Raw genomic sequence first — 26210 nt, 5'->3', positions numbered from 1 at the left:
CATGCCCACTGACCACATCCCTTGGTGCCACATCTCCGTGGTTCTCAAACACCTCCAGGATGGTGACTCTACCACTTCCCTTCCATGCAGCTATTGCACACTACTGCCCTCCAAGGGAGGCTCCTGTACAGCCTTCATGTGCTGCCTAGGCTCACTTTTAGGAGCCCATACTTGGCGCATCCTTCCAAGCCTGCTGGCTCGAAGGACTGGCCCAAGTAATTGCTCCTCTCCTACTTCTACTCCGAATGCTGTTGAGATCAGTCGTGACCAAACTTGTTTGCTGACTGACACATGAAGTGGTTAGCTTGCTTCAGGCCATTTCTTGGCAAGTAAGTGTTCGCAGTGCAGCTGGCACATATTTCTGTTAGTTTTCTTGGTTTGGAGCCACACTCTAATGGTTTCTTCTCCACGTGGCTGCTTATTTATATATAGTATGTGAAGATTAGTTTTTTCTGCTGCTGTGAGAACTGTTCCAGCTAATATTTGTCCCTTTTTAGTAATTTAACCCTTTTCACTTTTTTTTCCTAAAATTCCTCTGCAGGTTGAGAGGGGAAGAAGAACAAATGAGTAAGTTGAAAGCTGTATTGGAAGAAAAAGAGAGAGAAATTGCAAGCCAAGTTAAACAGCTGCAGGTAAAGTTTCAGAAGAAGTGTCTTATGTTGTAAGGGGTAGAGCATATATTGTGTAATTCTATATATGCATACAAATGTTGTCTTCTTCCTTTAAATAGGCTATGCAAAATGAAAATGAATCCTTCAAAGCTCAAATTCAAGAATTAAAGCAGGAGAACTGCAAGCAGGTACAGCTCTCAATTGCGTTGTTACTGAGCAAAGTTAATGGGGGTTGCTGTAGCCTACGTGGATGTGTGGAAAACCAAGAGTTGCATTAGCCATGCAAATCCAGGGACAACTTCAGGGTTGAATTGCACTAAGCCAGCTTCTCTTGCTGTTGCATATCCGTTCCTGCTTCCCTTTAGTGTGTGGGTTTGCAGCCTTGTGTTCTTTCTTATGTCTCCTGTGTTCTTGTCTAGCTTTCCACCCCTATCTTTACCTGCTGTGGCACAGCTAGGGTCCTTCTGGCTCAAGTAGGCTGGGCAGGAATCCTTTGAAGGCCAGGAGTGCTGCTGATGAATGTTGCAGCAAAGCCTGATTAATGAGGCACGTCATGCTTGCTGCATCACTCCTTGCTGCTGATCTGCTCTTAATGAGTTTCTGATCTGTTTGTAGGCGTCTCTGGCTGTCCAAAGTGAGGAGCTCCTGCAAGTGTGAGTACTGCCAGAGGTCGAGTGCAATAGATAAGTGCTTAATTTCAATTGCTGCTTGGAGGCTGTAGAAGATGAAATAAATGCCGAATGTACAGTAGCTGCAGTTCAAAACAAAACCCAAAAAAAGCAATAACACACAACTTCAGTATCTCATAAAACTTGAGCACAGAGATTCAGCTGATGCTAGTAATTCTTATTTTGGATCTTCTGCAGCAGTGCTTGCAGTATATGATTTGACCACAAGTAAGCAAACCACGATTGATTTAATTTTAGGTGCATGCCAACTTGGCTGCGTGTCTGAAAAGTTAAATGGTGGTGTTTGGAGTAAATTAACAAGCCTTTTTTTTCCTTAAACCTTCAGCCATATGTAGGATTCTTGTTCATATTGTGAAATTGTTTGGTAGAGATTGCTTTCCAGGCAAGGTCTTGGGGGTAGGAGAATGCTGTAACTTTGAGATGACTGAAGAACTATGTGAAAGCCAATGCCGTGCCAGCTTATGCTGCTCAACACAGATTGCCACTGTCATGCATTCTTTGCTGGCTGAAATATTTTCTTTTAAATGCTGTAAATTGTGGACTAGGTGCTCAGAAAGGAACGCTCTAATCCAGCAGACAGTGCCTGTTTTGTGGTATTGTGCTAGCGTGGGCTGGCTGAGTTATCCTCAACAAATGTGTTGCCTTTCCGTGGCCTTGATAAATGTGTGCAGATGCTTGTTGTAAGCAAACAGCAGGTTTACAATGGGCTGTGCTCTGGCAGCCCACAGTTCATAGAGCTGTTGGAAGCGAGTGGGATTGCCAAGTGGCAAGAGCAGTTTTTCAAAGAGGGTGCATTGCTAGGAGAGAAGAAAGTGAGCATATGTAATAGGGCAGCACTGCTTCAGTGAAGTCTTTTTAAATGTCTCCTGACTTGTTTATGATTCTTTTTTGCTCATTCAGGGTTGCAGGGAAAGAGAAGGAAATTGCCAGTCTGCAAAATGAGCTTGCCTGCCAGAGAAATGCTTTTGAGCAACAGAGGAAAAAGAATAATGTAAGGAAACTTTTCCACCTCTACATTCAAACAACAGCCTTCCCTGAAACCTGCATGCATGGCGTTCCTCAATTCTTAGGGCGTTCTGCTAAGAGAATATTTCTGACACTTGTTTCCCATATTGTGTCCTCTGGACGCTCTTCTTTCTTTTTTTTCTTGGGAGTGAGTAAGGATCCCTTATGTTTAGGCAGCTTTATAATTACTTGCTGAATTGATGAGAGGGCGGAGACATCCTGCAGCAGCTCTCAGCCTTGAGTTCAACCTTGTCAGCCCCGTTCAGAAGCACAGCCTTTCCCAAGGGGCTAAGGGTGGGAGGATGAAAGAAGGGCTGTGCTCTGACCGAGCGTCCTGTGGGTACATGGGAAGAGATATTACCTTCAGACTCTCAGATCTGTCACTTCCCACTCCTGGGAGCTGCTAATCCTGATCCTCTGGGGGTGGTGAGGGCAATCGGCCTCCCTTCGCATCAGCCCCTGGCAGCACCATGCAGGTTGTTTGCGGGTGGAAGTAAAGATTGCATCTTCCACTGTAGTTCTCTGAAGTACCTCCCTTAATACAATGACTTGTGAAGAGCAAGAGAATGGTGTCTTTAAGTTATATGGAGGAAAGCTGTTAAAATGCGGGATTTCTAGCTCACTTAATGGCCTATAAAACCTACTGAATGCTTACAATATGCCTCATTGCTTAAAAGTGAGACATGATAAGAATCACACATGAGGAAAACACTAAGAATGTGTTGCTTTTGAGCAAGTAGGATTGCTTAAAAGCTGAAATAAAGTAGGGGAAAGTGGTTGGGTCTTCTCAGAAAACACATGAGCTAGAGAGGTAGAATGTGTGTGTGCTTTCTACCGACTCCAGGGAAGTTGCAAGTACCCTTGGTGGTGCAGGCAGAAACTTGGTTACTGATAAGAGTGGACCGTGACTGTAAGTCCCAGCTTGCCATGCTGCAATTTTACCAATTTTGTTTTCTGAGCCGTGAAAGAGCTCTTAGGACAGACAGGCAGAGTGAGGAAGTGAGGAAATAAAGCCACTGTAGGCACATGCAAGGATTTGGATGCCTTTCTAAACCAGTCCTTTGCTGAAGCAGATTGCTCTGAGGATTGGGGGGGAAAAAAAAATGATTAAAAAAAAACTCCAAGTCCCAAGCGCTGTGATCTCCTCCCCACAAGGCCCTTTTTGTACGAGCTCTCAGCCTCGCTGTGCCTTGTTGAGTACTCATGGCAGTACACGTTTGATGACCTCGCCAAGAAAGATGCAGCACTCCGAGCCCTGCCCACCTCTGATCAAAGCCCAAAGCTTTTCAGGAGGGCACTGGTGAGCACCTCAGGATTCCTTTGGGCTCGTGCTGCGAGCTGAGGCCCCGAGCCTTGTCAGTAGGCTTAGTAGGTTTGTGCTGAGGCATTGAGATGGACGCTGTTAGATCTGGTTGCACGATTGGGAGCGTCAGTGTGTGCACTTCCATGTGTATTTGGGTCCATGCTGGGTTCTGCACTGCGACATGCCTAACACTCTGTTGTGTAATCTGTGGTTTGGTGTCTGTGTTCCTCACTACTTTTGGAAGCTTCCCTCTTTCTTCTTACAAGTGCAGTCAAAGTGTGGGGTTGCCAGCATTGCAATGCTGTGCTCTGCAGTCCGGTAGGGCTGGGATCAGTTTTTGGATATGGGGCACATTGGGCAGAAATTGGCATTTTTTTCCCCATTTTCCTTTGAACTCTTGGGTTATGACACGTGTTTTTGCTAGCGTATGTCATCCTACCCAGCAAAATCATGCAGTAACCAGCATTTAAATGCAAATGGTGGAGTGTAATGCAGAATATATCTCTGAAGTAAAAGTGGAAACGGTTTCAATATTGGCTGAACTGAAATGATTCTTTCTAAAAATGATTAGGACCTTCGGGAGAAAAACTGGAAAGCAATGGAGGCATTGGCATCAACTGAAAAATTGCTGCAGGACAAAGTGAACAAGACTGCCAAGGTTGTAATGTTAACTGCTAGAAACGATGCGTTAAGCCAGAAGCAGATCTGCAGCTGTTTATTTTTATTTTTATTTTTAAGTGGAATGGAGGCATTTAACTTTTACTGCAATTTAAGTATCGTCTGTTCTGAGTGATCATTCATACGCTCTCACCTCTGCTTCTTCCTGTCATCTTCAGGTTCCTTTTGTTCATTTTTCTCCTTAATTTGTGGGCATGCTGACTTGTGATTCGTTTGCATAATTGTTAGAGCTGTCGTGAATGGTTTGGTGAGGAGCTCCAGAACAAAACCAGGCTGGGCAGTGACCTGCTTTCATCTACAGGGCTTCTTCTGTGCTTCAATACATTGATTGGCCCCACGCAGAATTAGAACCAGATGATTATTTCAAAACCTGGGAACTTCTCAGGAAAACTGTGTCGCTGCAGCTGTGAATTTCCTCCCTGAAACTGTTTGAAGCTTGACAGAGCCTGTCAGAGCCAATCCTTAACCTGACACAAGGTCTGAATTGCCCTGGAATGAGCTTGCATTTGTTATGAGCCTGACTTGATGCTAATTGTCACTGTGCAGAATTACAAAAAGGAAACAACAACAAAAATGCATTCCAATAACCTGAAAAAACCACAAAAGTCAGGTAGCCAGAAGCAGCTGTGCTCTGGTTCAGGGCTGCCAACCTGTGTCCCGGAGATGTCACTGCTCCTTTGCTCAGCCCTGTGCTCTAAGAACTTGTGTACGTGTTTTTGCTGTGTTCTAATGCCTGCTTGCTTTCTCGTGCAGTCTGAAGGCTTCATTAAGCAGCCACGTGACACTTTGGGGTGTTTTCTAAATTGCTGAGAAATAATGCACCCAGCACAGCTTCACAACCTGTTGTGTCCGCTGTCCGTTTCTGTCTCTGGATCCCAACCTAGTAATGCTGCTGGTCTCTTGCAGCAGAGGAACTCAGAGCACTAACAGTGATGTCAAAGGGAAAGAAAAATTAAATGCTAGCAAGAGACATTTACTGGAAGCTGCCTTTGTGCAGAGTTGGGCTTCAGCATTTAACCTTCAGTGAGAGCCTGATGGGGAGCAGTGTAAGCGCTGCAAGCAAACGTCCCATGGCTGGGCACTTCTCATGGTAGATAAATTGGGAAGGAGTGATGGATCTGTGATGCCCCTTGGCTCTGTGCTTTTTTTTTTTTTTTTTTTTTTTTTTTTGAGTTTGCAAAGCAAAAAACCTGAAGGTTTTCACACAGCTCTAATAATTATTTCCCATTTCACCCAAATTGGGGAAGGAGGGTGTAAGGGTCCTCTTCTTATGTACATAAAAGTAATACTTAAATGATTCTGTGATTCTGTCCTCCGAGTTGAAAGGACCTTTAAGGATTATATGGTCCAACCTCCCTGCAATCAACAGGGAACAGTCTTGCTTTCTTGGCCTGGTTCAAATGTGCATTAACACAAAGTTTACTTTCGATTTTAATGCTCTGTTTTTGATGAGATGATGTTGATTTACAGTGTTTGTTTGTTTGTTTTGCCCCCCTCCTAAAATTGTTTGAAAAAAGTATGGTGTTCGTAAACCTTGATTGACCAAACCTCTTGGTTTTGAGATCACTCGACTTGAGTGGAAGTGTTGGTGTGATCTATGGAACCGGTCACTCAGCACAGTGTAGTTTGTGTTGTGTTGTGAACAAGTGAGTGGTGGTGTGAATACAGTGCCAACAGGCGAGGCTGGAGGAGACCTTTAAGAAAATAAAACCTTAAAAGCACAAACAAACGTGAAGGCCAAATTCTGAAGCGATTTACTGTCAATTTTTGAAGCTATTTACTGGCGATTCTAGAGACCACAGAGCCTTCCTCACTGAAAGCCACGTTTCTGGGTTAAACAAGTTACTTTGTGTGTAGGAGAGGCTACTGCCACACTAGAGGAGTGTGTTGCCCTATTTCACGTGAGCTCTTTTCTTGGTTTAGGAGAAGCAGCAGCACGTGGAAGCTGCCGAGGTGGAGACACGAGAACTGCTCCAGAAGCTGTTCCCCAATGTCTCTCTTCCCCCCGACATGGTAAGAGAAGTGGGGCTCACTGACCTGCTGGGAGCTGGGTTCCCACTGCATTGCTGCTCTGCAACGTGTCCCTGCAGTCTTTTCTCCCAAGGGTTCTCCAGTGGGAAGCGAGTGCTTCCTGCTTGTGAGATGTGTGCTTGGTAGCAGCAGAGAGGCAAAGCTTGGCTACCTCGAGAACACCATTAGTTCTGTATCCTTTCTTTTTCCTTTTAACCTCCCTGACATCTCTTTCACCTGCCTGTGCTACCCCTATTTGAGTATTCTCAGTGTCCTGATGATGACCATTCATCACAAGGCTTAAGTCTTTAAAATGGCTTTCTGCAAGGTTATAAAGGAACCTTCCTGCTGAGATCCCCAGAGTTACATGGCAAATGTCTGCTTTAGCTGTTCAAAGATCTAACAACAACAGAAGATTCTTTAGCTCTTGAAATATTTATCATAGAGCCCTGGCACTTGCAGGGAGACCTCTGTGACTCCACTGTATTTCAGTACTTGCAAACCCCCATGAGCTGTGTCTGTCATAACCCTATGCTCATGGATTGCTGTCTGTTGAGTCTGGGCTGCTTACAGTAGACTCAGAACGCTTTGAGTTGGAAGTGACCCTTAAAGGCTATCTGGTTCCACTCCCCTCCAGTGAACAGGACAATTACAGCTCCATCAGGTGCTCAGAGCCCATCCAGCCTGAGCGTGGATGTCTGCAAAAACAACAACAAAACAACTACAAAAAAACCCTTTTTCCTTATATCCAGTCTGAATTTCCCCTCAAACCTCTTAGTACTGGATGAATAACCAGCGTCAGGCTGTTGGTCAGTCTGTGGGAGCTGGGGGACTGAAATGCTGCTTCATAATACTGCAATTGAAGGACAGATGTCCTCAAGATAACTTTAGTGAGGTTGCCTGTTGCTCTAACTGAATGCATTTCCCGACAGAGCCATAGCGAGTGGATATGTGGGTTTGAGAAGATGGCTAAAGAGTATTTGAGAGGGGCTTCAGGATCTGAAGATATCAAGGTAAGCACAAGCAGTGGACAGTCCTTGTGCATGACATACTTTATTTTCTGGTACAAATCTTGCAGACTTGTGAAGTTCAAATTGGTAAACAGGTGCTGAGAGAAGTTTTTTTTATAGCTATTGGTATTATGTGTATTGGAAATATGGTTGCATCTTTGAAAAGGCCCTTGCTGAGCTGTGAAAGCACTGATTGAAATTCCTGGTTCCTTTTTCAAGTAACTGGTTTGGTTTTGGGTGAGTAGGGTTACTGCAGTCCCTTCTCTGAAGGTTGTGACTGTGTAGGTGAATGTTGTGCTTGCTATTGTAAACAGCTCTTTGCAAGGGTGGATAGTGAGAGGACAAAGGGGAATGGTTTTAAATTAAGACGGAGGTTTAGGTTAGATATTAGGAGGAAGTTTTTGAGCCAGAGGGTGGTGACACTGGCACAGGTTGCCCAAGGAGGCTATGGATGCCCCATCCCTGCAGGCATTCAAGGCCAGGCTGGATGTGGCTCTGGGCAGCCTGGGCTGCTGGTTGGCGACCTGCACACAGCAGGGGGTTGGAGCTGGATGAGCACTGTGCTCCTTTGCAACCCAGGCCATTCTAGGATTCTATGATTCTGTGATTCTGTTGGCATCCTTGCATGGGGTAGAAAGTCAGACTGGCCAATATCGAATGCTATTTGAAGTAAGGTAGCTAGTAGAACTCAAAGCTGCAATGTGACTTCTGGTTGTCTTTGACAGGTTATGGAGCAGAAGTTGAAGGAGGCTGAGGAGCTGCACATACTGTTACAACTGGAGTGTGAGAAATACAAATCGGTTCTGGCGGAGACGGTAAGCGGGATGCTGCTCCTTATGTCCTGTGTGCTGCACGCTGCCTTTCTTCTGCTGAAAGCTTTCAAACCATGCTCTTTCTAGGAGGGGATTTTACAGAGGCTACAGAGGAGCGTGGAAGAGGAAGAAAGCAAGTGGAAGATAAAAGTTGAAGAATCACAGAAGGAGCTCAAACAGGTATGTCTGAAGATCTGCTTTTTATTTAGTCAGGCAGCTTCTGCTTGAAGTAGAGAGGGTGTTTGAGAGCTGCAGAGACTGTGTAGAACAGCCCTAGCTGCATGGTTTGTTCTGTGCGTGACCAGGGATGAAAAAGGTGAAGTCTGCAAATAATAGAATAGAAGTGTATGCGTCCCATTAGAGTGCCCAGGAATGTACGTTTTCTTATCAGGGCAGCTCAAACTGTGTTTCTGTTGGGTGCCTGTTGTTTTCCAAGTCCATTTGTAAGCAGATGCAGATTCCTGGTGCTAAGGTTTGAATATCATATAATGATAAGCAAGATGCTTTTGTTTTGTTTCTTTGAAGCACTTAATCCATTATGGCCAGCTAATTACACTTGAGATTGCCTCCGAAGCTTGCCTTTTTAGGAAAGCTCTGTTGCTTGCACGAGTGGCAAGAAGTAAGCCTTTTATGTTTCTTTCCTTATCTAGAGTAAAAGTAGGTCAAACTGTGTTTTTTTTTCCTTTGCAAGAAATTATTTCTGAAAAGTATTTCTGTTTAGCAAATTTGAGTGTGAGAGTATGAGCCTGAAGCATGCATGTAGATAATTTATAAACCTCTTGTTTGGGGGGCTTATAAAAGGCTGTCAGATCTCGAGCTGTAGATGTGCCACCATCTGCTGCGCTTATACAGACCTTAGTAAGGCTAAATATGCTGGCTTTAGCTGTGTATAGCTCGTGAATGGAGACTGCTCTCCCTGTTAGGTGACTGGGAAAGGTGTTTCCCTTACTGATGGACAACTGGTTTAGTCCTTACACTCCAAATCTTTTGGGCATCTGGCTGTAAATATGCACTGCAACTTCTCCTGCTGGGGGAAAGCAGAAGTGTTATAATAGAGGCTCAGTATGTTGAGTTACTGGAGTGAGCACCTGCTTTGATTCAGCCACTGATTTTTCATCATCCCTAACATTTTTAAATGTGTACATGGAAAATTTGTCTTAGGCCAACACAACCAAATGATGTGTTTATCTCTGCAGATGCGCTCATCGGTCGCCTCTTTGGAGCACGAGGTGGAGAGGTTAAAAGAAGAGATCAAAGAAGTGGAAACTGTACGTGCAAGTGTTTTTCTCTTTTTGTTGCTTTTGGTTACTCAAAACGTAATTTAATCCTGTGCTGTAAATCTGAGTATCCTGGGATTTCTCTTCTGTAAGCAGTGTGCATCTTGCCTTGTAGTTAAAGCTGAACCTCTTGGCACATGCTTTTGAGAAGCTGAGGTGCAGAGTTCTAGAAACTGTTCTGAATTTAATTTCAGTACTCATCCACTGGATTGAGTCTCTGGAAAGTGGGGCCCTTTTCTTGGGAGACCAAGCAGTTTGCCAACAAGCAGATATATCAAAGTAATCTTGGGTTTGATTCTTTGTTTTGTTTTATGATCTTATTTTTGTTTTAATCTTTTTGAAGTCTAACAGTTTAAATCTGTGCGAGGCAGTCACTGGATTTGAAATGCTCTCTAAATGTCATGGAATACTTGATAGAAATTTGTAGCTAATAATAAATTAAGAAAATGATGCTGCAAGGAAGACATTGAAAACATTTGTTTTAACTCTGTTTTTCTGTTTCTAGCTTAAAAAAGAGAGAGAACATTTGGAAAGTGAACTAGAAAAGGCAGAAATAGAGCGATCTACTTATGTTTCAGAAGTCAGAGAGGTAAACATGATTGACCAAGCTGTCCTTTTTCCTTTGTTTGGTTTCCACCTGGCTGGCAAACTAATCTAATGCTTAGCCCCTATGGCTGAGGAATTTGTATGCTTGTGACCTTAGGGTAGAGCGGCACACTAATAATGAGCAGAAGAAAAGTGGGCATCCTAAGGAGACAAATCCTAAAACTCTAAACTTCATTTCAGCTCAAAGATCTGTTGACTGAATTGCAGAAAAAACTTGATGATTCATATTCTGAAGCAGTAAGACAGAATGAAGAGTTAAATTTGGTAAGAAGCTTGTTCTCTGCTGGGCACAACGTAGGCTCCCAGCATTACTTATGAAGCAGAGACTTTATTCCAAGTCCTGTCTGTTCTGCTAACCTCTTCAGCTTGATATTTTTGTCCATTTCGGTCATTTGTGTAGTCTGACTTCTACAATTTGTCTCTTTCTCTGCTGCTAACAACGGCATGTCTGGTTCTTAAGACTTTCCAAAGTCTTTATGTCTTTGATACCCGAGCCTTCTTGAGAGTCAATGCTATACAGTGTAGACATATGCAGATATAACATCCTTGGAGCAACAGACGTGCTCCCATCACTTCAATTTGAGGAATATTCTCTGGTTGTTTTTTTTTTTTTTTTTTTTTTCCAAAGCTCTTGAGGATGCACCTGTGATATCCGTGCTCTGACTGGGCAGAGGCTTTTCCATCCTTCTCTGTACATACACAGATGGATCCAAAGCAATATTGAATTAATTCTGAGTATCCAGCCATTCTGCAGCTGGTGTTTTGATGTGGCTGAATAACTCTTCTGGCTTGTGGCAGACACCACGTGCAGCATGCTTGGCTAGAAGCACTATCCAGCCAATAATGCTCTTGTTGCAGGTTTTCTCAAGAAGCAGTTGGATTACCCGAGGCCAGACCTGTAGACCCCTTAGATGCATGGTTCTCCAATCTGAGTCCTTTCATTTGTTTCAGTGTCTTTTTTTTCCTTCCCGTGGTTGTGTTTGAACTTTCTTTGTGCTTTCGAGCCAGGATCAAGAGAAGGTTGTTTCTGCCACTGTGTCTTCGGTGGGTTTTGGAGTTATAGAACCTGTTATAGAAGCATATTGTAGAATGGCTGAGCTTGGAAGAGACCTTAAAGAACATTAAGCCTCACCCCCTGCCATGGGCTGGGTGTCCCCCATCAGATCAGGTTGCCCAGGGCTCCATCCATGGCCTTGGGCACCTCCACAAATGTGGCTAAAATAGTCAATTTAAGAAAAAATAAATAAAAATTCACACACTACTTGAGTGTAATCACATGCTTGGCAAGTCTAATACAGCACTCATTAGCATCCTTCCTCAGCAACCAAAGCCTCCTGTTTTGAAAGCAAGGGAAATGGGAATTGAATGCATATCTTAAAGTTAATCAGCAAACGCCAACCTCTTGAATATAGGAGGCAACAATCTATTATGTTCTGTAACAACAGAAGCTTAAAAAGCTGAGCTCCCTGCTAGGGCAGCTTGACTTGGCAGTGTGGTGATGCTGTGCTATTTGGAGGAGGTAGTAAACAAGTACCTGTGTGCAAATGGCTCAGGAGCAGCCTCCAGTGCACAGGAGGGTTTTTTTTCCCCTCTTTATTTTGTTTTTGGCAGTGGGCAGGAGGCTAAGCAATAGGAATTGGTGGGATTTTGTAAGGCTTTCCATTTATTTGTGGGTTGAGCATGGAGAGAAGCAGGCACCACTGCAGAGTGCTTCCCCAAAATGTGGAAACCAGCATCCACTGGTACACGTGCTCCAAAGGGGGAAGCCTTCTGTGCATGAGATAAATGTGTATTGCAGAGGTTTGGAACCAGGGAGAATCTGGCTGTCTGTGTAGCCCATTGTTGGATGCTTTAATCCCCTGCTGGCTCCCAAGAAGATTGACAGCAGGAATAGTGGACGTTAGTGCAGTGCACTTCAGAGTCACAAATCCTACAAAATTGCCACTCAAGCTTCTTATTAGTTTTCCTATTTGAGGCTCCAGTCTGAAGTGCTGTGGCTGCTTGTGTGTGCTGCCTTGAAGAGCAATCGAAATATCTTTAAAAAAAAAAAAAAAAAAAGTTTACTTCCTTTCTTTGGAAGGCTGTGTTTTAAGGGCAAGCAGTGCAAAGTATTCATCCCTCTTGGTGGAAATAGTTTCACTTTTTGGACTGAATCTAAACACAATCGACAACTTAATACACCCCTGCCAGTGATTCATTCCCTGATCTGACATTAGCAGACTGATTCAGTCAACAGAGTTGTAACAAGTGGTGCTTTATTAAGATGACAAGCAGGGTTTTTTTTTAATTTATTCAGCAGTGAAGTGACAGTTTAGCCTGAATTAGGAAGATGACAGTCTACATTTTGGGGTATTTGCTATGAATTGATTTGAAGCTGGGACTGGCTTGTGATAGGAGTGCTAGAGAGGCTTATGTACACTCAATATTGCTAATGGTCTTATTGGCAGTATAGTTGAGATCACTTGTAGTTAATCTGATTCCAACTGCATCTTTTCTTCTGTAGCTTCCATTCCTGACACTTATCTTTACAGATGGACTCTCTCTTCTTTGACTGTCTTTGTAAACCTCACCATACGTGTTCACTAATCCAATGTGTGCAGTAATCGTTAGCAATCTTACTCCTGTTGCAGTGTGCACTAGGGCAAGCTAGGGGAGAGACAAATTGCATCTGTTTGTACGTGGGGGAAACTGATTTTCTTTGTTACTGTTTTGCAGCTGAAAACGAAGTTAAGTGAAACACTGTCGAAACTCAAAGTTGATCAAAACGAGAGGCAGAAGGTAGCTGGTGACTTGCCCAAGGTAAGCAGAGACCCTTAACAGTTACAGATGTAAATACAGCTGAAGCCCTTTCAATCTGTAGTTTTACAGTGCTGGAAAATGTGGTGTTTCCAACTGCCTGCCTGCTGGGGTGTTACTGCACTCACTGCTTTCCCAGGTGGCTGAGGCTGTGGGTATAAGAGCTTGTGCATGATACCTGTGGGTCTTTTGAAATGATAAAAATGCAACAAGCAGCTTTGTTTCATTACCCACAAGTGTCTCTTGTCCATGATAATTTTATGCCAACAGGTGATTTGAGGCTGACAAATAATTATTTTAAGAAACCCAGCCTAATAAAACCCCATCTTACATCCCTACACCCACATCACAGCCTTTTAAAGCTTTTAAATCCAGGCTCAAATGGTGATGGTTACAAGTTGGCTCACAAGCCATCTGCCCATTTGCACGTGGTTACAAGTTGGCTGTAGCCCAGGAGACTGCAAGTCTTTCAAGTTAGCTCAACACAAGCTCAGTGAGACAAGCAGGTGGGTTACCTCTGCTTTTCTGCGTTGGTTGCTCTTGCAAGATGGATTGGAGTGGAATATCTTTAAGGATGTGAGGTCTCAGTGCTGTCACTCCTGGGAGGAACCTCTCATGGGAGAACTGATAAATGGAGGGAGACAAGAATAGCCTGTGGAGTAGCTGAAGCCAGGCTCTAGGCTCCACAACACTTTGTTCCTTCTGTGATGCTGTCTTCTCAGCCACGAGTACGAGATGAAGCTGGGAAGGAATGTAGAAGCCTTAAATAAAGGTTGCTAGTGGTCTGGGGTTAACAGCAGTTCTTCCAGGCGTCTTCTACAGCTGTCCTGCCTCTTGAGGTACTCTAAGACCTGTCAGTGATGGGCCAGTGGGGTTGACAGAGTCACTAAAGCACTGCCAGGAGGTGAGAAGACGAAGGAGATCTGCTATGATAAAGTGTTTAAAACCTTTTGCTTGGGACAGTTATGCTGGGTGTGTACAAATGAAGGGAGCTCTACTGATGCCTGCGGTTTGTGGCGTGCTCAGTATAAATACAGATCAGCAATCAGGCTTCTGGAGACCTGCCTGTGCAGCTACTCTAACATGAAATGAAAAAAAATATGCAATTTTTTTATGTAGTAACTTGATGTAAGACTATTAGAGTTTCCCCCATAGAATTGCTTTAAAATGCAGGCAGGCTGACACACGACGTACTGATTGTAAGGAGACATGTCAATCTTGGCAAATGTATTGGTCCCCTGAGCAAATCTGGCATAAAACACATTTCCTGCTGAACAATGATTTCCTGTGTCTCTAATGCTGCCCCTGGAGAGATGGGGGGAAGGGGGGCTTCAGTTCTCAGCCTTTGCTAATTGTTGCCTCCTCTGTTTTGTTTTGTGTTTTCCCACCCTGCAGGCCCAGGAGTCCTTGGCATCTCTTGAGAGAGAAATTGGAAAAGTTGTTGGGGATGCCAATGTTATTGAAAACAGCGACGTTCGCACAGAGTCGGTGAGTGTTTCTCTTGTGCTCAGAGCAGCACAAATCTCATGCACAGTATCAAGTTTGGGAAGTTAGGTGCAACTTAGGCATGATTTTGATGGGGAGATAAAAGCTTGATGAAACTTCCTGTCTCATAGCTTGTCACAGTGCTTTCTTTCTAAGCATTGGGTGTTCCACTGTCATCTGGGTTATGTGGGTCTGTGGGTCAAATTTGCAAGAAGGAAGGGAAAAGATTCTGGATGTGAGATCTGGGCTTCCAGCGGCTGTTGGTTTGAGCAGAAGTGGGAAGAGAAAAGTTAAGGGAAAATCCCCAAACTTGTCCCTTCAAGAAGAGATGCTATAAGTAAATCTGCTGATTACTAAGTAAGCTTAAAATATTGACAGTTGGGTTGCTGTAAGTAATACCAAAGGAAGAGGGCAATCTTGAGTGTCCTGGGAAAATCTCTTGCCAGAACCTTGAGCCTTTTGGTTCTCTGCAGCTGTGGGCAGGAGCCTGCCATTAGCTACAGATAGGTGCTTAAATGCAACTTCAGCTGGCCTCTGCCCCATTCTGTGCTGACCTTGGTGTGGTCCTGCAGCAAGGTCATGCTAGTCTTTGTCAGTAAGCAGCCAACTCAAGTGCTGCTTTGTTCTGTGAGTACAGAACTCTGCAGACTGACTGGTTTTAGGTCCTCTGGTAATTGGATTGCAGTTGCAAGATCTGGAATTGAAGGACTCTAAAGTGGCTTTTTCTCATGTTGATGAGTAATTGCCTGAGCCTGTAGGTTACTGTTTGCATGGAAGATTGCTGAGCTGTTTCTGCAGCTGGTAATCCCAGAGAGCTGGCCCTCACCGCTAGCACAGGTGCCTGAGTCCTGGTGTCATAACAGGACTTCCCTATCTCTGGAAACAAAAGCATTCTCGTCAGCTTCAAAATGGCTTCAGAAGAGCTTTCCAGTAGGCAGCTGGGATGGGTAAAGCAGATGTCTTCCCAGCATGTTTTACACAGCTAAACAGCGTCGCTGAAACTCATTACCCGTTTTCATCTGATGGATAGAGTGGTAGGAAATGCTGCCATTTGAGGAGGAAAGGAGCACTTGCTGGTAGGATGAGTAATTCATATCGACTCCTTTTAGCCACTAAAAATATGTGGCTTCATCAGTTGAGACAGGAAGCTAGGAGTCCTCTAAGGAGCACAGTATTAAAGCTTTTGTAGTCATTAGCAGGAAAGAGATGGCTTTTTTCAGAGTGATTGTTCATGGATGCTGATCGACCCACGTGGTGTGGGCTTCCTACCTCAGGGCCAGAGCTGCAGCTGGGCTTGGGAAACCACTGATGTCCCAACCCTCTGAGCTGCTTTCCTGGAAGGGTTGTTGGGTCTGCTGAGCCCTCTCCTGTGCTGACAGCAGAAGCCAGATGGTGACAATTGGGTGCTCCATGTCCCTTCTGCAGCAGGATGGAAAAAAGCAGCCCTCTTTAAGTCAGTGACAAACTGCTTGTTTTCTGCTATGCCCGTCTGGCCTTCCTTTGGGCTTGATGCCAGGGGCTGCCCAATTTGCTGAAAAGGCAAGTGCAGGGTTTGGGGCAGGGCTAACAGCACAAGCTGACCACCAGAGGAATCCATTGTCCTGCCTATTCCTCCTGCTTGCAGTGCTCAGAGTCAGCCAGGCCGTGATGCTGTCAGCCATGGCATTTCATGGCTGGTAATGCTGGCCAGGTGTCCTTAGATGTTCCCTGCTATGGCCAAACCCTGTCTGTTTGGGCTCTCGCCACCTCAGCCTGGCAGAACCCCTCTGCTTTATGTATTGCTCCACTCTGGCTGTGTGGGAGCATTGCGGGGCCCTATCCAGTTTTCCTGTAGTATATCTGTTGCTTTATTCTTAGGAGTGTGGAAAAACAGTCCTAATGAACCTGTAATTAAGCCTTCATTAGTATTAAAAAAAAAAAAAAGTTAATTGTCTAAACACTGCTGTAAACAGGTAGCCATTGGCAGAGGCTGAAATTAGAACATTATCTCCTTCCTTATGCCTTTTTTGCTGCTGCTTTTTTTTTTTCCAGAACAAAAAAACCAGCAAAGCTGTCTCCCCAGAAGCCTCAAACCCCAGCTTAAAATAGCTGTTAGATTAAAAAAAGAAAGTCTTCCAGCCACTTCCACCTAGCAACAAGGGACTTTTTATTTTTTGTTAAGAAGGACCTGAAAACACATGCTTGCAAATGAGCATATTTGTTCCTTCTGGGTACTGGAACCAACCCACAAAATTGAGAAATGCTGCTTGCACAAACCCTCAAACACATTCTGTGTGTTTTCGTTAGACTCCTTTTCTTTCTATTTAAAAATAGACCATTTGGGCTTTCTAATTAGCTTGCTTCCTTGTCACTTATGGGACTAGATGATGACTAAAGGCTGCCTTTTAGTATGCTTTAAGGAAGTCGTTTATATTCAGCAGCTCTCTTAGGCAGTAAACTTATTTTGAGGATTATATGCAATCTAATGGGCTTTCTTCCCTGAATCTGTGTGAAACACTCCATCCTTGAAAACTGAGAATGCCATACATGTGGAGCACAGCAGGGGTGAATCTGTCAGCTCAGTGCCTGTCAGATGGAACACCTGATCGGGGACGTACCCAGGAGGGAATAAAATCATTCAGGTTCTGAGAGGCTCCTATGGCCACCCCGCTGCCTCTCTACTTCCCCACATCCCAAAGGTGTTCTCCCCCAAGCCCCAGAACTATGGGGCCAGAGTGCAGCACCAGCCCCATAATGCAGCTGTGGGCTAACAGAAGCTGCTGTGTGCCTGAGTTGAGCCCATGCCCGTTGAAGACTGGTCAGGATTTGACTCAGTGAAAGCTGAGGATATGTCTGTAATTCATTGGTAAGCAAGGCTGGGCTGGATGGAGTCCTGGGCAGCTTGATCTGATGGGGGGCAACGGCCCATGGTGGGGTTGTGGGGGAGGGGGGGGGGGTGCCTTAGCTTCTCTTCTGACCCCAAAATTGTGATTCTACGATTAGTAAAGCCACAAAATAGAAGGGAGGAGGAGGCAAATATAGGTGAGAAGGGCACTTCCTTGAGGTGAGGGCTGGGGGGGAAATGAAGGGCTCCTCCATTGTTTCTGCTTGTGGTGGTTCCTATGCTAACGTGTGTGCATTCCCAGTGCTGTTGGTCAGTGCCGTGGTCCATTCATTAGCTGATACGCTAATTGCACTCGCCTCTCCACTTTAATCAATCCTTAGGAGATTGCTGTGTGAATTCTCACCCTTGACAGAGTTGCTTTTCTACTTCAGTAAGGGTAAAATGGGTTAAAGCTACTGTACAATGCCAATGGTTTTTAGAGTAGAAAAATGTTTACCAGTTGCACGCAAGCAAAGAGCTCTGCAATATATTGCTTTGTTCTCTTGCCTGAGCCCAGAGTAGTTTCTGTAATGGTGCAGGTGGTTGAGTTTGATTTACTGCCCTCTCTGCGTTACAGCAAGTCTAGCCGCGTTGCGAGCCAAATGGGAGCTGGGAAAGTGGCCCTCTCTGAACTTGCTCTAATTTCCCTTAAACCCCAGGGAGAGATTTGCAGCAGCATTATGCATCAGTCTTGTTCTGTTAGGAGAGCTGCTTTCAGCTGGAGTGCAGTTGGCTGATGCTGAGCGCTCGCAAACGCTGCCGTGTTCATGTTGGGGATTGGGTGCCGCTGTAGCGCTGGCACCGAGGCAGGTTTGCTTATTTTTAGCTGATGGAATTGCAAGGGGAAGCTCTCCTGCAGGTCTGTCTGCACGTCTGTCTTGGGAGCTGAATGAGGAGCGGTTCTGATGCGGAGTTCTTGGTGCCTCTCTGAAGGAGGCAATCAATAAAGGTAATCAAACAGGGATTATAGCGCCGTTAGCGCAGCACGCCTGACCTGGGGAGAAGGGCGGGCAGGAGGGGAAGAGTCCACTTTGGAGCTGCAGGACTTCCCTTTAATATGAAGCTGTTGGACTCCTTTTAATAAAGAAAAAGGGGAGAAAAAAGTGAGCTGGGTGTTTCCATTGCAGGGCAGCTCTGTCACCGTGTGCCCAGCAGCGCCGGTGCAGGGGATGAAGGGTTGGATGTCCAGTCAGATATCCCCAAAAGATTTCTCTGGGTTGCTGACTGAAGCTCAGTTACTCAATAGTGCTGAGGACACGATCCCCCAGAGGGCAGCAGACCAGAAAATGAAAGGCTTCAGTGGCTTTTAGGCTTTGAGTTCCTTGAAAAAAGACACGGGACAAAAAACCACAACCTGGGGACGCCATTCACCCATCTATTCTGCTGACCTCAGCTCATGGTGCACTGAAATCACCAACAGCTCCAAGCAGCTGTCCCTTTCCCACCCTATCAGACGAGCCCTTGGTGGTCCTGCAGCCTCATTCCTCCAGCAGCAGGCTCAGAAACCATCCTACAGAATGACACGTGCACTCTGTGGTTTGTAGTGAGGCTTGCAGGGCCGTGGCTTGGCACTGCTGTCTGGGTCTGGCTTAGCTGCAGTTGAAGCAGCACAGCTCCTGGAAGCAGGGAGCACGTGTGATCCTTCTGGAGCCACGGGGCAGCGATGCTGTGTGCAGGTGATTCCTTGGAATGGGAAATGGCTTCTTGACTTTGAACAGTGTTCCCTTTAAATGTGGCTGTAACCCTCTGACTTACAGAAATTGTTCCCATCTGTGTGAGGAGCTGTAATTTTATACAGATGAGCTAATTCTAGACTTTCTTGGTAATTAGATTGTAAATGAGTTTTTAATGATTTTTTTTTTTCTTCTTCTTCCAGGAATTGACTGATAAAAGACTAAATGTGGCGGTGAATCTTAACCAGGATGTAGGTCATCTCAAGAAGCTGCTCGTGTCAGTAAGCCAAATGCTGTCAAAGGGACGAGAACATTACCAGCTAGTAGGTGGGTGTGCAGGGCTGGGGTGCTGCCCCGTGATGGTGTGGGATTTGGTTTGGGTCTGACAAGACAGGTGTTAAAACCTGAAGCTTCCTATCTGGAGGCATTCAAGGCCAGTCTGGATGTGGCTCTGGGCAGCCTGGGCTGCTGGTTTGTGACCCTGCACACAGCAGGGGGTTGGAACTGGATGAGCACTGTGCTCCTTTGCAACCCAGGCCATTCTATGGTTCTGTGATCTCTGTTGCTGTGCTCTCAGACATAAGCTTTTGGGTGTTTTGGGTGGCCCTGTGTGAAGCCAGGAGTTGGACTTGGTCCGTATGGATCCCTTCCAACTTGAGATATTCTGCAGTCTGCACTGCATTAAAAGCAGTATTGGTAGGCACCAGGTTTCTTCCTCTCCGGGGCCAGGTTTCACTCAACTGGGACTGACCTCACATCCGTGACCCTCTCAGTTCAGGCACACAACTCTTTATCCCTTGCAAAGTTTTGTTCCCACAGTGCCTGTGCCTTGTTTCCTTCTTCCCTGTTACAGGAGCCAAGTGTCTGTACTTGAAGTGTCTGTACTTGTAAGCTCTGATTGCTTTGGGACTGGGGATGTAATGTAACCCCCCTGGGCTTCCCTGAGTTAGCAGTAGTGGTGTGCTGTGGTCACAGGGATATGAATACCTAAAGCATCAGCCTGGCATGAACTCTTGATCCGCTTACAGACGCACCAACAGGGCTTTTATTTTAATATTCAGCCAGCTTTGAGACCTGGGCTTTGGTGGTTGACTGCATCATGAAGTTCTGAAATGGCCCAAAGTGAGCCAAGGGTTGGCAGAGGTCATCCCAGGGCCAGCAGTGGGTGAGGCCAACGTGTCAGGAACTGCTGGGCTCACGTGGCGTTGTGTCTTTCTCTTGCAGAATGAAGTCACGGGGAATCACTGATCTGAGGATAGCAGAAGGCATTGTATTATATTTTGCCAAATTAAAGCCTTATTTATGTTTTCACCCTTTCTACTTCGTCAGAGACACTGAACAGCGTTTTGTCTTTTCTAATCCTTGTTAGACTACTGATTTAAAGAAAAAAAAACCCGACTCTGTAGACACCTCCAGAGTTTAGTTTTATAATAACAAGAAAACCTGTTTGGATAATTAGACCTTTACATTCCTGGAGAGACAGTAAACACGTAATCTTTTGTCTTCTTTTGCTCAGTAAAACTTGTTCAGAAAACTCCAATGTGGCAAAGTCACCAATGGGATATAACATTTTAATACTGATGTTGTACACTGTTTTACTTAAATACATTTTTGGGATTAGCTGCCTCTGACTTCAACCTCAAGTAAACACTCCTTTTTTTTTTTTTTTGTTGGTTTTTTTTTTTTTGTTGCTAATGTAATCAGTTTTTGTAATGGTGTCAGCAAATAAAGGGATGCTATTATTTGTGCTGTTTCTGTTCTTGGTGTTGGACACGCTGGGCTCAGGTGAGATTGCCAGCTCTGTTTGGAGACCTTCCTTCCAGATGGGGGTCGGGGGGGGACAGGGATTTCTCTGGGTGTGTGGGAGCTCAGGTGCTTTTCCTTTCTGGGATGGTTCAGTCTGGAGAAGAGGAGGTTCAGGGGAGATCTTACTGCTGTCTACAACTGCCTGAAGGGGAACAGTCAACCTCTGGTCCCAGGTAACAGCGATAGCACAGAGGCGATGGCCTCACATTGTGACAGGAGGTTCAGGTTGGTATTAGGAAACATTTCCTACTTTATGAAACATTAGGAGTGGTGAGCAGGCACAGCTGCCCAGGGTGGTCACCATCCCTGGAGGTGTTCAAGAATCACAGAGATGTGGCACTGAGGGATGTGGGCATGGTGGGGTGGGGTTGAGCTGGGGGATCTCTGGAAGCCTTCTCCAGCTTGAGTGATTCCATGCATGTCTGAGAACTCCTCTTCAGCTCTGCATGATGTTGTTCTTGCTGAGATGTTCTTGCTGAGCTTTGGCTAATACTTAAGGATACGAATATTTGAAGAGAGGCAGTAAAACAGAATGGGGGGCAAAGTGGAGTAACTGTAGAGGTGAAATGGTTGAAACTGTTCCCTTTGAGCTTTCTGTTACTTTTGTGGGGTTTTTTTTTTTTTCATTCTCATATGTTTTGTTCTTTTTGGGACTCGGAGAGCCAGATGGGAGAGCAAGAAGCCTCAATGTTGCACCACCCAGGAAACCAGTGAGTTTCTCACAAGTCCTGCCACAATAGCTCCGAATTGGGAAAGAAAAGCTAAAGTCTGTGTTTCTGTGCAGAGGTTGCCTTTCATGTCTGCAGTTAAGTAAAGCAGTGTTGCTTAGATATGTTATGTCACTGAGTACAACTTAGACTGCTTGTTGGTTCTTTGAAGCGCTAAGCCTTTCTAGTGCCACGGTTGTTCCTTACTGGATCTGAGGGGAAGCCAAGCCCTGGAAGGTCTCCAGGTTCTGGCCAGGTGCTGATCCTTCAGCAGGCAGCTGGAGGCCTGTTTTTGTGGGTAGGCAGCAGCCGAATCACAGAACCACAAGATGGTTTGGGTTGGAAGGGACCTTAAAGCCCATCCGATCCCAACCCCTGCTGTGGGCTGGGTGCCACAGATGCAGCATCCAGAGGAGCAGGAGCAGTGTGGGAGCACGTTCTCCAGGTCCTTGAACTTCTCCTCTAGGTTAAGCTGCAGAGCTCAGTTTCAAAGGGGTGAGAACTGCAGCGTCATTCCCTTTCCTCTTGGCAAAAGTCCTCCCTGGAGAGGACGTGCAATTTATTCATTGTAATAAATTTCAGTGCAGGTTTTCTGCTTTGCTTTAGGAGGGATGTCCCAAGGTGTTAAAGGCAGCTGCAAGAGCCCGGCTGAGCAAAGCCCAATGCCCTCTCTGGAGTGCTGGGATAGCCCCGGGGCTGCTTTCATCTTGGTGTCCTCCCCAGTCCTTGAGCACTGCAGCCTCTGGCAGCTGTCTCTCCAATCTGGAAGGTGGTTTGGTCACTAGGAAAGCCGTGCCCTGGGCATCTGCTACAATAAAACACGAGGGCTTAAAAATCAATTGGAAGGAGCTCGGTCATCACTGCCAAGTCTCCCAGCTGCAGCCCCGAGTCGTAGGCCTGCGCTAGAGGGAGACAATGGCTGATGGATGCTGAGCTGGAGAAAGGCCAGCCCTGGGATGCTCAGATGCCAGCGATGGGTTTTTAATTGCAATTTGCTCCCAGAGAAATCGCGTGCATCGCGGTGCTGTGAGCTTCCCAGCTTCAGAGCGGGTTTCTTAATCGACCTCTGAGAAACGGGAAGGAGAAAGGCAGGGGAAGGCCCTCTGTGTCCCCACTGCAGCTCCAGGAGCTGTGCATCCTCATAGTCCCCAAGTGTGACTCCCCCTCCTCCTCCTCCTCCTCCCCCCCACTTCCCCTGCTCATCTTCCTGGAGCTGCTGCTGGCTTTTCTTGGCCCGTGACTCACTCAGCTATTTGTTACTGCGATTAAAAAAAGAAATCTCGTGCAACTTTCATTCGCCCTCAAATGATTTTTGCCATTAAAGCAGTTTGTGGTGGTGCTGCTGTGTTTTCTCCCCAGGGCTGTTGGTGCTCTGGGCCACTCACGTCCCATGTTTCCCTCACTCAGTGTTTTCTTTTACTGCATCGGGCTCTGTTTTTAAAGGAGAAGCCAGCTGAGAGCAGTAGTAAATGAAAAATGGCTCTGCCAAAAGGGCCGAGCCACCCCAGCCCTTCAAAACGACTGAATTCCTGTGTTTTGGCTGGGAGAGGATAAAAAAAAGTTGTTTCCTAGAAGAAAAGAAAACAGCATCTCCCATCCACAGTGGTGATCTGCAGCAGATTGGGACCCGCTTCAGCCCGACGCCTGGAACCCATCAGCCACATTTCCCCTTCTTGAGCCATCCTGGGATGACAGATGTCCTGCAGCTCTGTGCTGCCTGATTCCATACAAAAGACTGTTCTTAACACGTCCTTTATTTCCATTGTTTTGCCCTGGCTGTGTTTGGGATGCTTCCAGGTCCCTGTGTGCCTCCATCCCCCCCATGCTGCTGGGTGAGCTGTTGGCTCCTGCATCCGCAGCACGACCCACACGTGGCTCCTTGGAGGCTTTGCTCAGCTTCCTGCTGCTATTTTTGGAGCTGTTGCACCTAAAAATATGTTTTTAGGCTCTCGGGAAAGCAGGCTCTGCCTTTGTGTTGTTGAAGAGCTAATTAAACTGGTAGGAAACACAGGCTTTTGCACAGGGCCTGTTCCCTACTGTTAGTTTTTTCCTCTGTTTTCCCCATTGAATCTTCAAGCTCAGCCCCGTGAGCAGAGTTGCCTGCAGATCTCTTCAATGCTCAGCTGGGTGAGAGATGCGATTGGACAAATGGGAGCATGGTTGGTGGGCATTTGGGGGGTGGGTTGGGATTGGACCCAGGGATCTTCATGATCTTTCCCAAGCTGAATTATTCTGTGATTCTATGAAATGGTTTTGGATGATGAATGGCATCCTACTAAATTATAGACACCTGGTGTTAACGTCACCGAGGGCTCATTAGGCCTTTGCTTTCCAGGCTCATCAGCAGTTATTTGTGTTGACAACCTCTTCTCCAAACACAACCACGGGTCCATTTATGTCTCTGTGGGACCAAAGCCATGAGATGGATGGAGCCCATCTGGGGTGATTCAGGGGCTCTGCTACTTGCAGGGCACGTTTGGGTAAAGCACTCATCCACTCCCAGCCCTGCTTAAAGCTTGGAGAGGAAAGAGCCAAGTCCATATGTTGGAACTGGATGATCTTTAAGGTCCCTTCGAAGCCGTTCTATGATATCTAGTCCTGCACTAAGAACCAGCTGCTTTGCTGCCCTTGGCAATTGGTTGGACTTGGTGATCTTAGTGGTCTTCTCCAACTGGAATGACTCCATGCTTCTGTGCTGATGACATCCTTGGAGGCCCGGCCTCTTATTTAAACAAATTGACTTGTCCTAATCCAACCCTGCTGAGAACAACCTGAGCCACGTTGGGCATGGGGATATTGTTCTTTAAAGTGCATGAATATTTCAGGAGCAGGGCAAGCAGGTCTGTATCAGCAGTGCCAGTGCCGGCTCATCATTATTAATTTAATGGATGCAATTGTAAATTGGCTGAAGATGCCTGACAGTTGAAATGACAAGAGCAGCTTCCCCACAGCCTCACTGGGGTGCTCTGCAGAGGAGCTTTGTGTGTCCAGATAAAGGAGTTTGGGGAAAACTGAGGTTTTGCTGGCTGTTCAGCAGGGCTGAATGATAGAAGTGTTTGGGTTGGAAGGGGCCATACAGATCATCCAGTCTCAATGTTCAGCACCTATACGGTGTGTTCCCAGTTCCTGGCTTGGTGCTGCAGTGATGATATAGGAGTAAGGGCACCGAACAACCTGATGGAGCTGGGTCCTGTCCCCAGCAACGTGGGCATCTTGTGAGCATCATCATCATCTTTCCCATCTGAAACAGGGAGATAATGACGCCTCCCTCCTTTCAGGACAAGTGTGAAACCTCATAAGGTTTGTGGTGTTTCCCTTTCCCTTGGATTCTGGATGCTGCCAGTTGTGGCGTATTTGTCATAGACCTTGGGGTGTTTGATGGGTTGTGGTGCAGCTCTGTTTGTAGAGTGGTACAGCCAGTGTCATGGCTTTCTGTGGAGGAGGAGGAGGAGGGTCAGTTGGGTTTTAGGAAACATTTATTCACTGAAAGAGTGGTGATGCATTGCCACAGCTGCCCGGGTAGGTGGTGGGGTCACCATCCCTGGAGGTGTTCCAGAGCCATGGAGATGTGGCACTGAGAGATGTAGGCAGTGGGCATGGTGGGGTGGGCTGGGTTGGGCTGGGGGATCTTGGAGGTCTTTCCAACCTGAATGATTCTATGATTTGATGTACGTATGCATGCATGTGCCTAGTGCCTACCGTTAGGAGTGCTGGGTTGCTGTTGCCATTGGTGCTCTCCTGGTGTTGCAGACAGCAATGTGCTGCTCTAAGAGGTGTCAGCGTTCATGTGAGGGCTGCTTCTAGTTACAGGGGCCACTGTTCATCTCCGTGGCTTTGTTTGCTGCTGACAAAAGCCAGCTCAGGAGGGGGGCTCTTGCTAATAAGCTACATGTGTGCCACAGCAGTGATATATTGATGTGTTTTTAATAAATACTCGCTTTAAAAAGGGACACATCTGCATCCTGTGTTAATCTGCTCATTACAAGACCACAGGTTTGCCAACGCCTGCTTTGAAGAGCTGCTCTTCATGTTCACTGCTACGGTGTTAGATCTGTGCCTCCTGAAGGGGAGGGAGGTCTGGATCAATGAGGACTCACTGTGATAATTATTGTCAGCCTTCAAGTTTGGAGGATGGAGGAGTGCTGCGTCCATTAAGAATAAGGAGGGCGCTAACCCAGGAGACGATGAACCTTTCTGTAACCAGAAATGGGGGCTCATCCTCCATGTCTCCATGTTCCCAAACCAGGTGGGTGCCATTGCTGGGAGGGGTGACAGCTGGAGAAAAGGGCTGGGCACTGCTGGAGTCACTCACCCTGGCTGTGGCCACCATGATGGCTAGCAGTTCCCAGCCAGCCCATCTCCTGTCACGCTCATGTTATGACTTTGTTCCTATTTCTCTAAAAAGCTGCTGCTTCCCCCACATGACCTCTGTTACCATTCGCTGCGTAATGAACACATTGTGTACCCTGTGAGCAGGGCAGCGGGCATCGTATGGAGCTGCGATGGATCTGATTAAAGCACTGAGCTTACATAAACCAACAGCCGCAGACACTTTGAACTGCTGCTTCCTGATGATGTTCAGTGTTTCCCATTCGTTTATTTTCTCCCGCTTTCATCATTTTTCTTCTATCAAAAACCCCCACAACCCCAAACTTTTTTAATGTGAAACCCCTGAGTTTTTCTTGCTGCTGAACAGTGAGGATGAGGTATCGTGGAGTCTTTTAATATCCTTTGTTACGTGACAGCAGAAAACGTTGCCAAATTTCTTCCCGTGTAGAAGATCCCATGTGCTGCTGCGTGCAAACTGCAGTGCAATTGCACACTGCATTTAGGACAAGGGGGAATGGCTTTAAACTGAGACAGGGGAGGTTTAGGTTGG

At 46.1% G+C, this 26210-nt stretch overlaps 1 protein-coding gene across 1 annotated transcript in view; it reads left to right on the top strand.

Annotated features, from left to right (window-relative positions):
* KTN1 (kinectin 1) overlaps nt 1–19709 on the top strand; it is a gene marked incomplete at both ends in the record, with an annotated part of 49337 nt that extends 29628 nt beyond the window's left edge. The window contains 16 exons of the mRNA XM_079537495.1: nt 542–632; nt 731–799; nt 1227–1264; nt 2201–2291; nt 4180–4266; nt 6210–6299; nt 7229–7309; nt 8032–8121; nt 8206–8298; nt 9315–9386; nt 9901–9984; nt 10182–10265; nt 12717–12800; nt 14193–14285; nt 19022–19145; nt 19672–19709. Of these exons, the coding sequence (XP_079393621.1) occupies nt 542–632; nt 731–799; nt 1227–1264; nt 2201–2291; nt 4180–4266; nt 6210–6299; nt 7229–7309; nt 8032–8121; nt 8206–8298; nt 9315–9386; nt 9901–9984; nt 10182–10265; nt 12717–12800; nt 14193–14285; nt 19022–19145; nt 19672–19709 (1309 nt within the window). The remainder of the gene's footprint in view (nt 1–541; nt 633–730; nt 800–1226; nt 1265–2200; nt 2292–4179; nt 4267–6209; nt 6300–7228; nt 7310–8031; nt 8122–8205; nt 8299–9314; nt 9387–9900; nt 9985–10181; nt 10266–12716; nt 12801–14192; nt 14286–19021; nt 19146–19671) is intronic.
* Nucleotides 19710–26210: the final 6501 nt, after the last annotated feature.

This window comes from Tetrao urogallus (genome assembly GCF_951394365.1).
Source record: "Tetrao urogallus genome assembly, chromosome: 6".
NCBI lineage: Eukaryota > Metazoa > Chordata > Aves > Galliformes > Phasianidae > Tetrao > Tetrao urogallus.
Note: the sequence above shows the minus strand (reverse complement) of the source record. Positions and strands in the feature narration are given on the sequence as shown.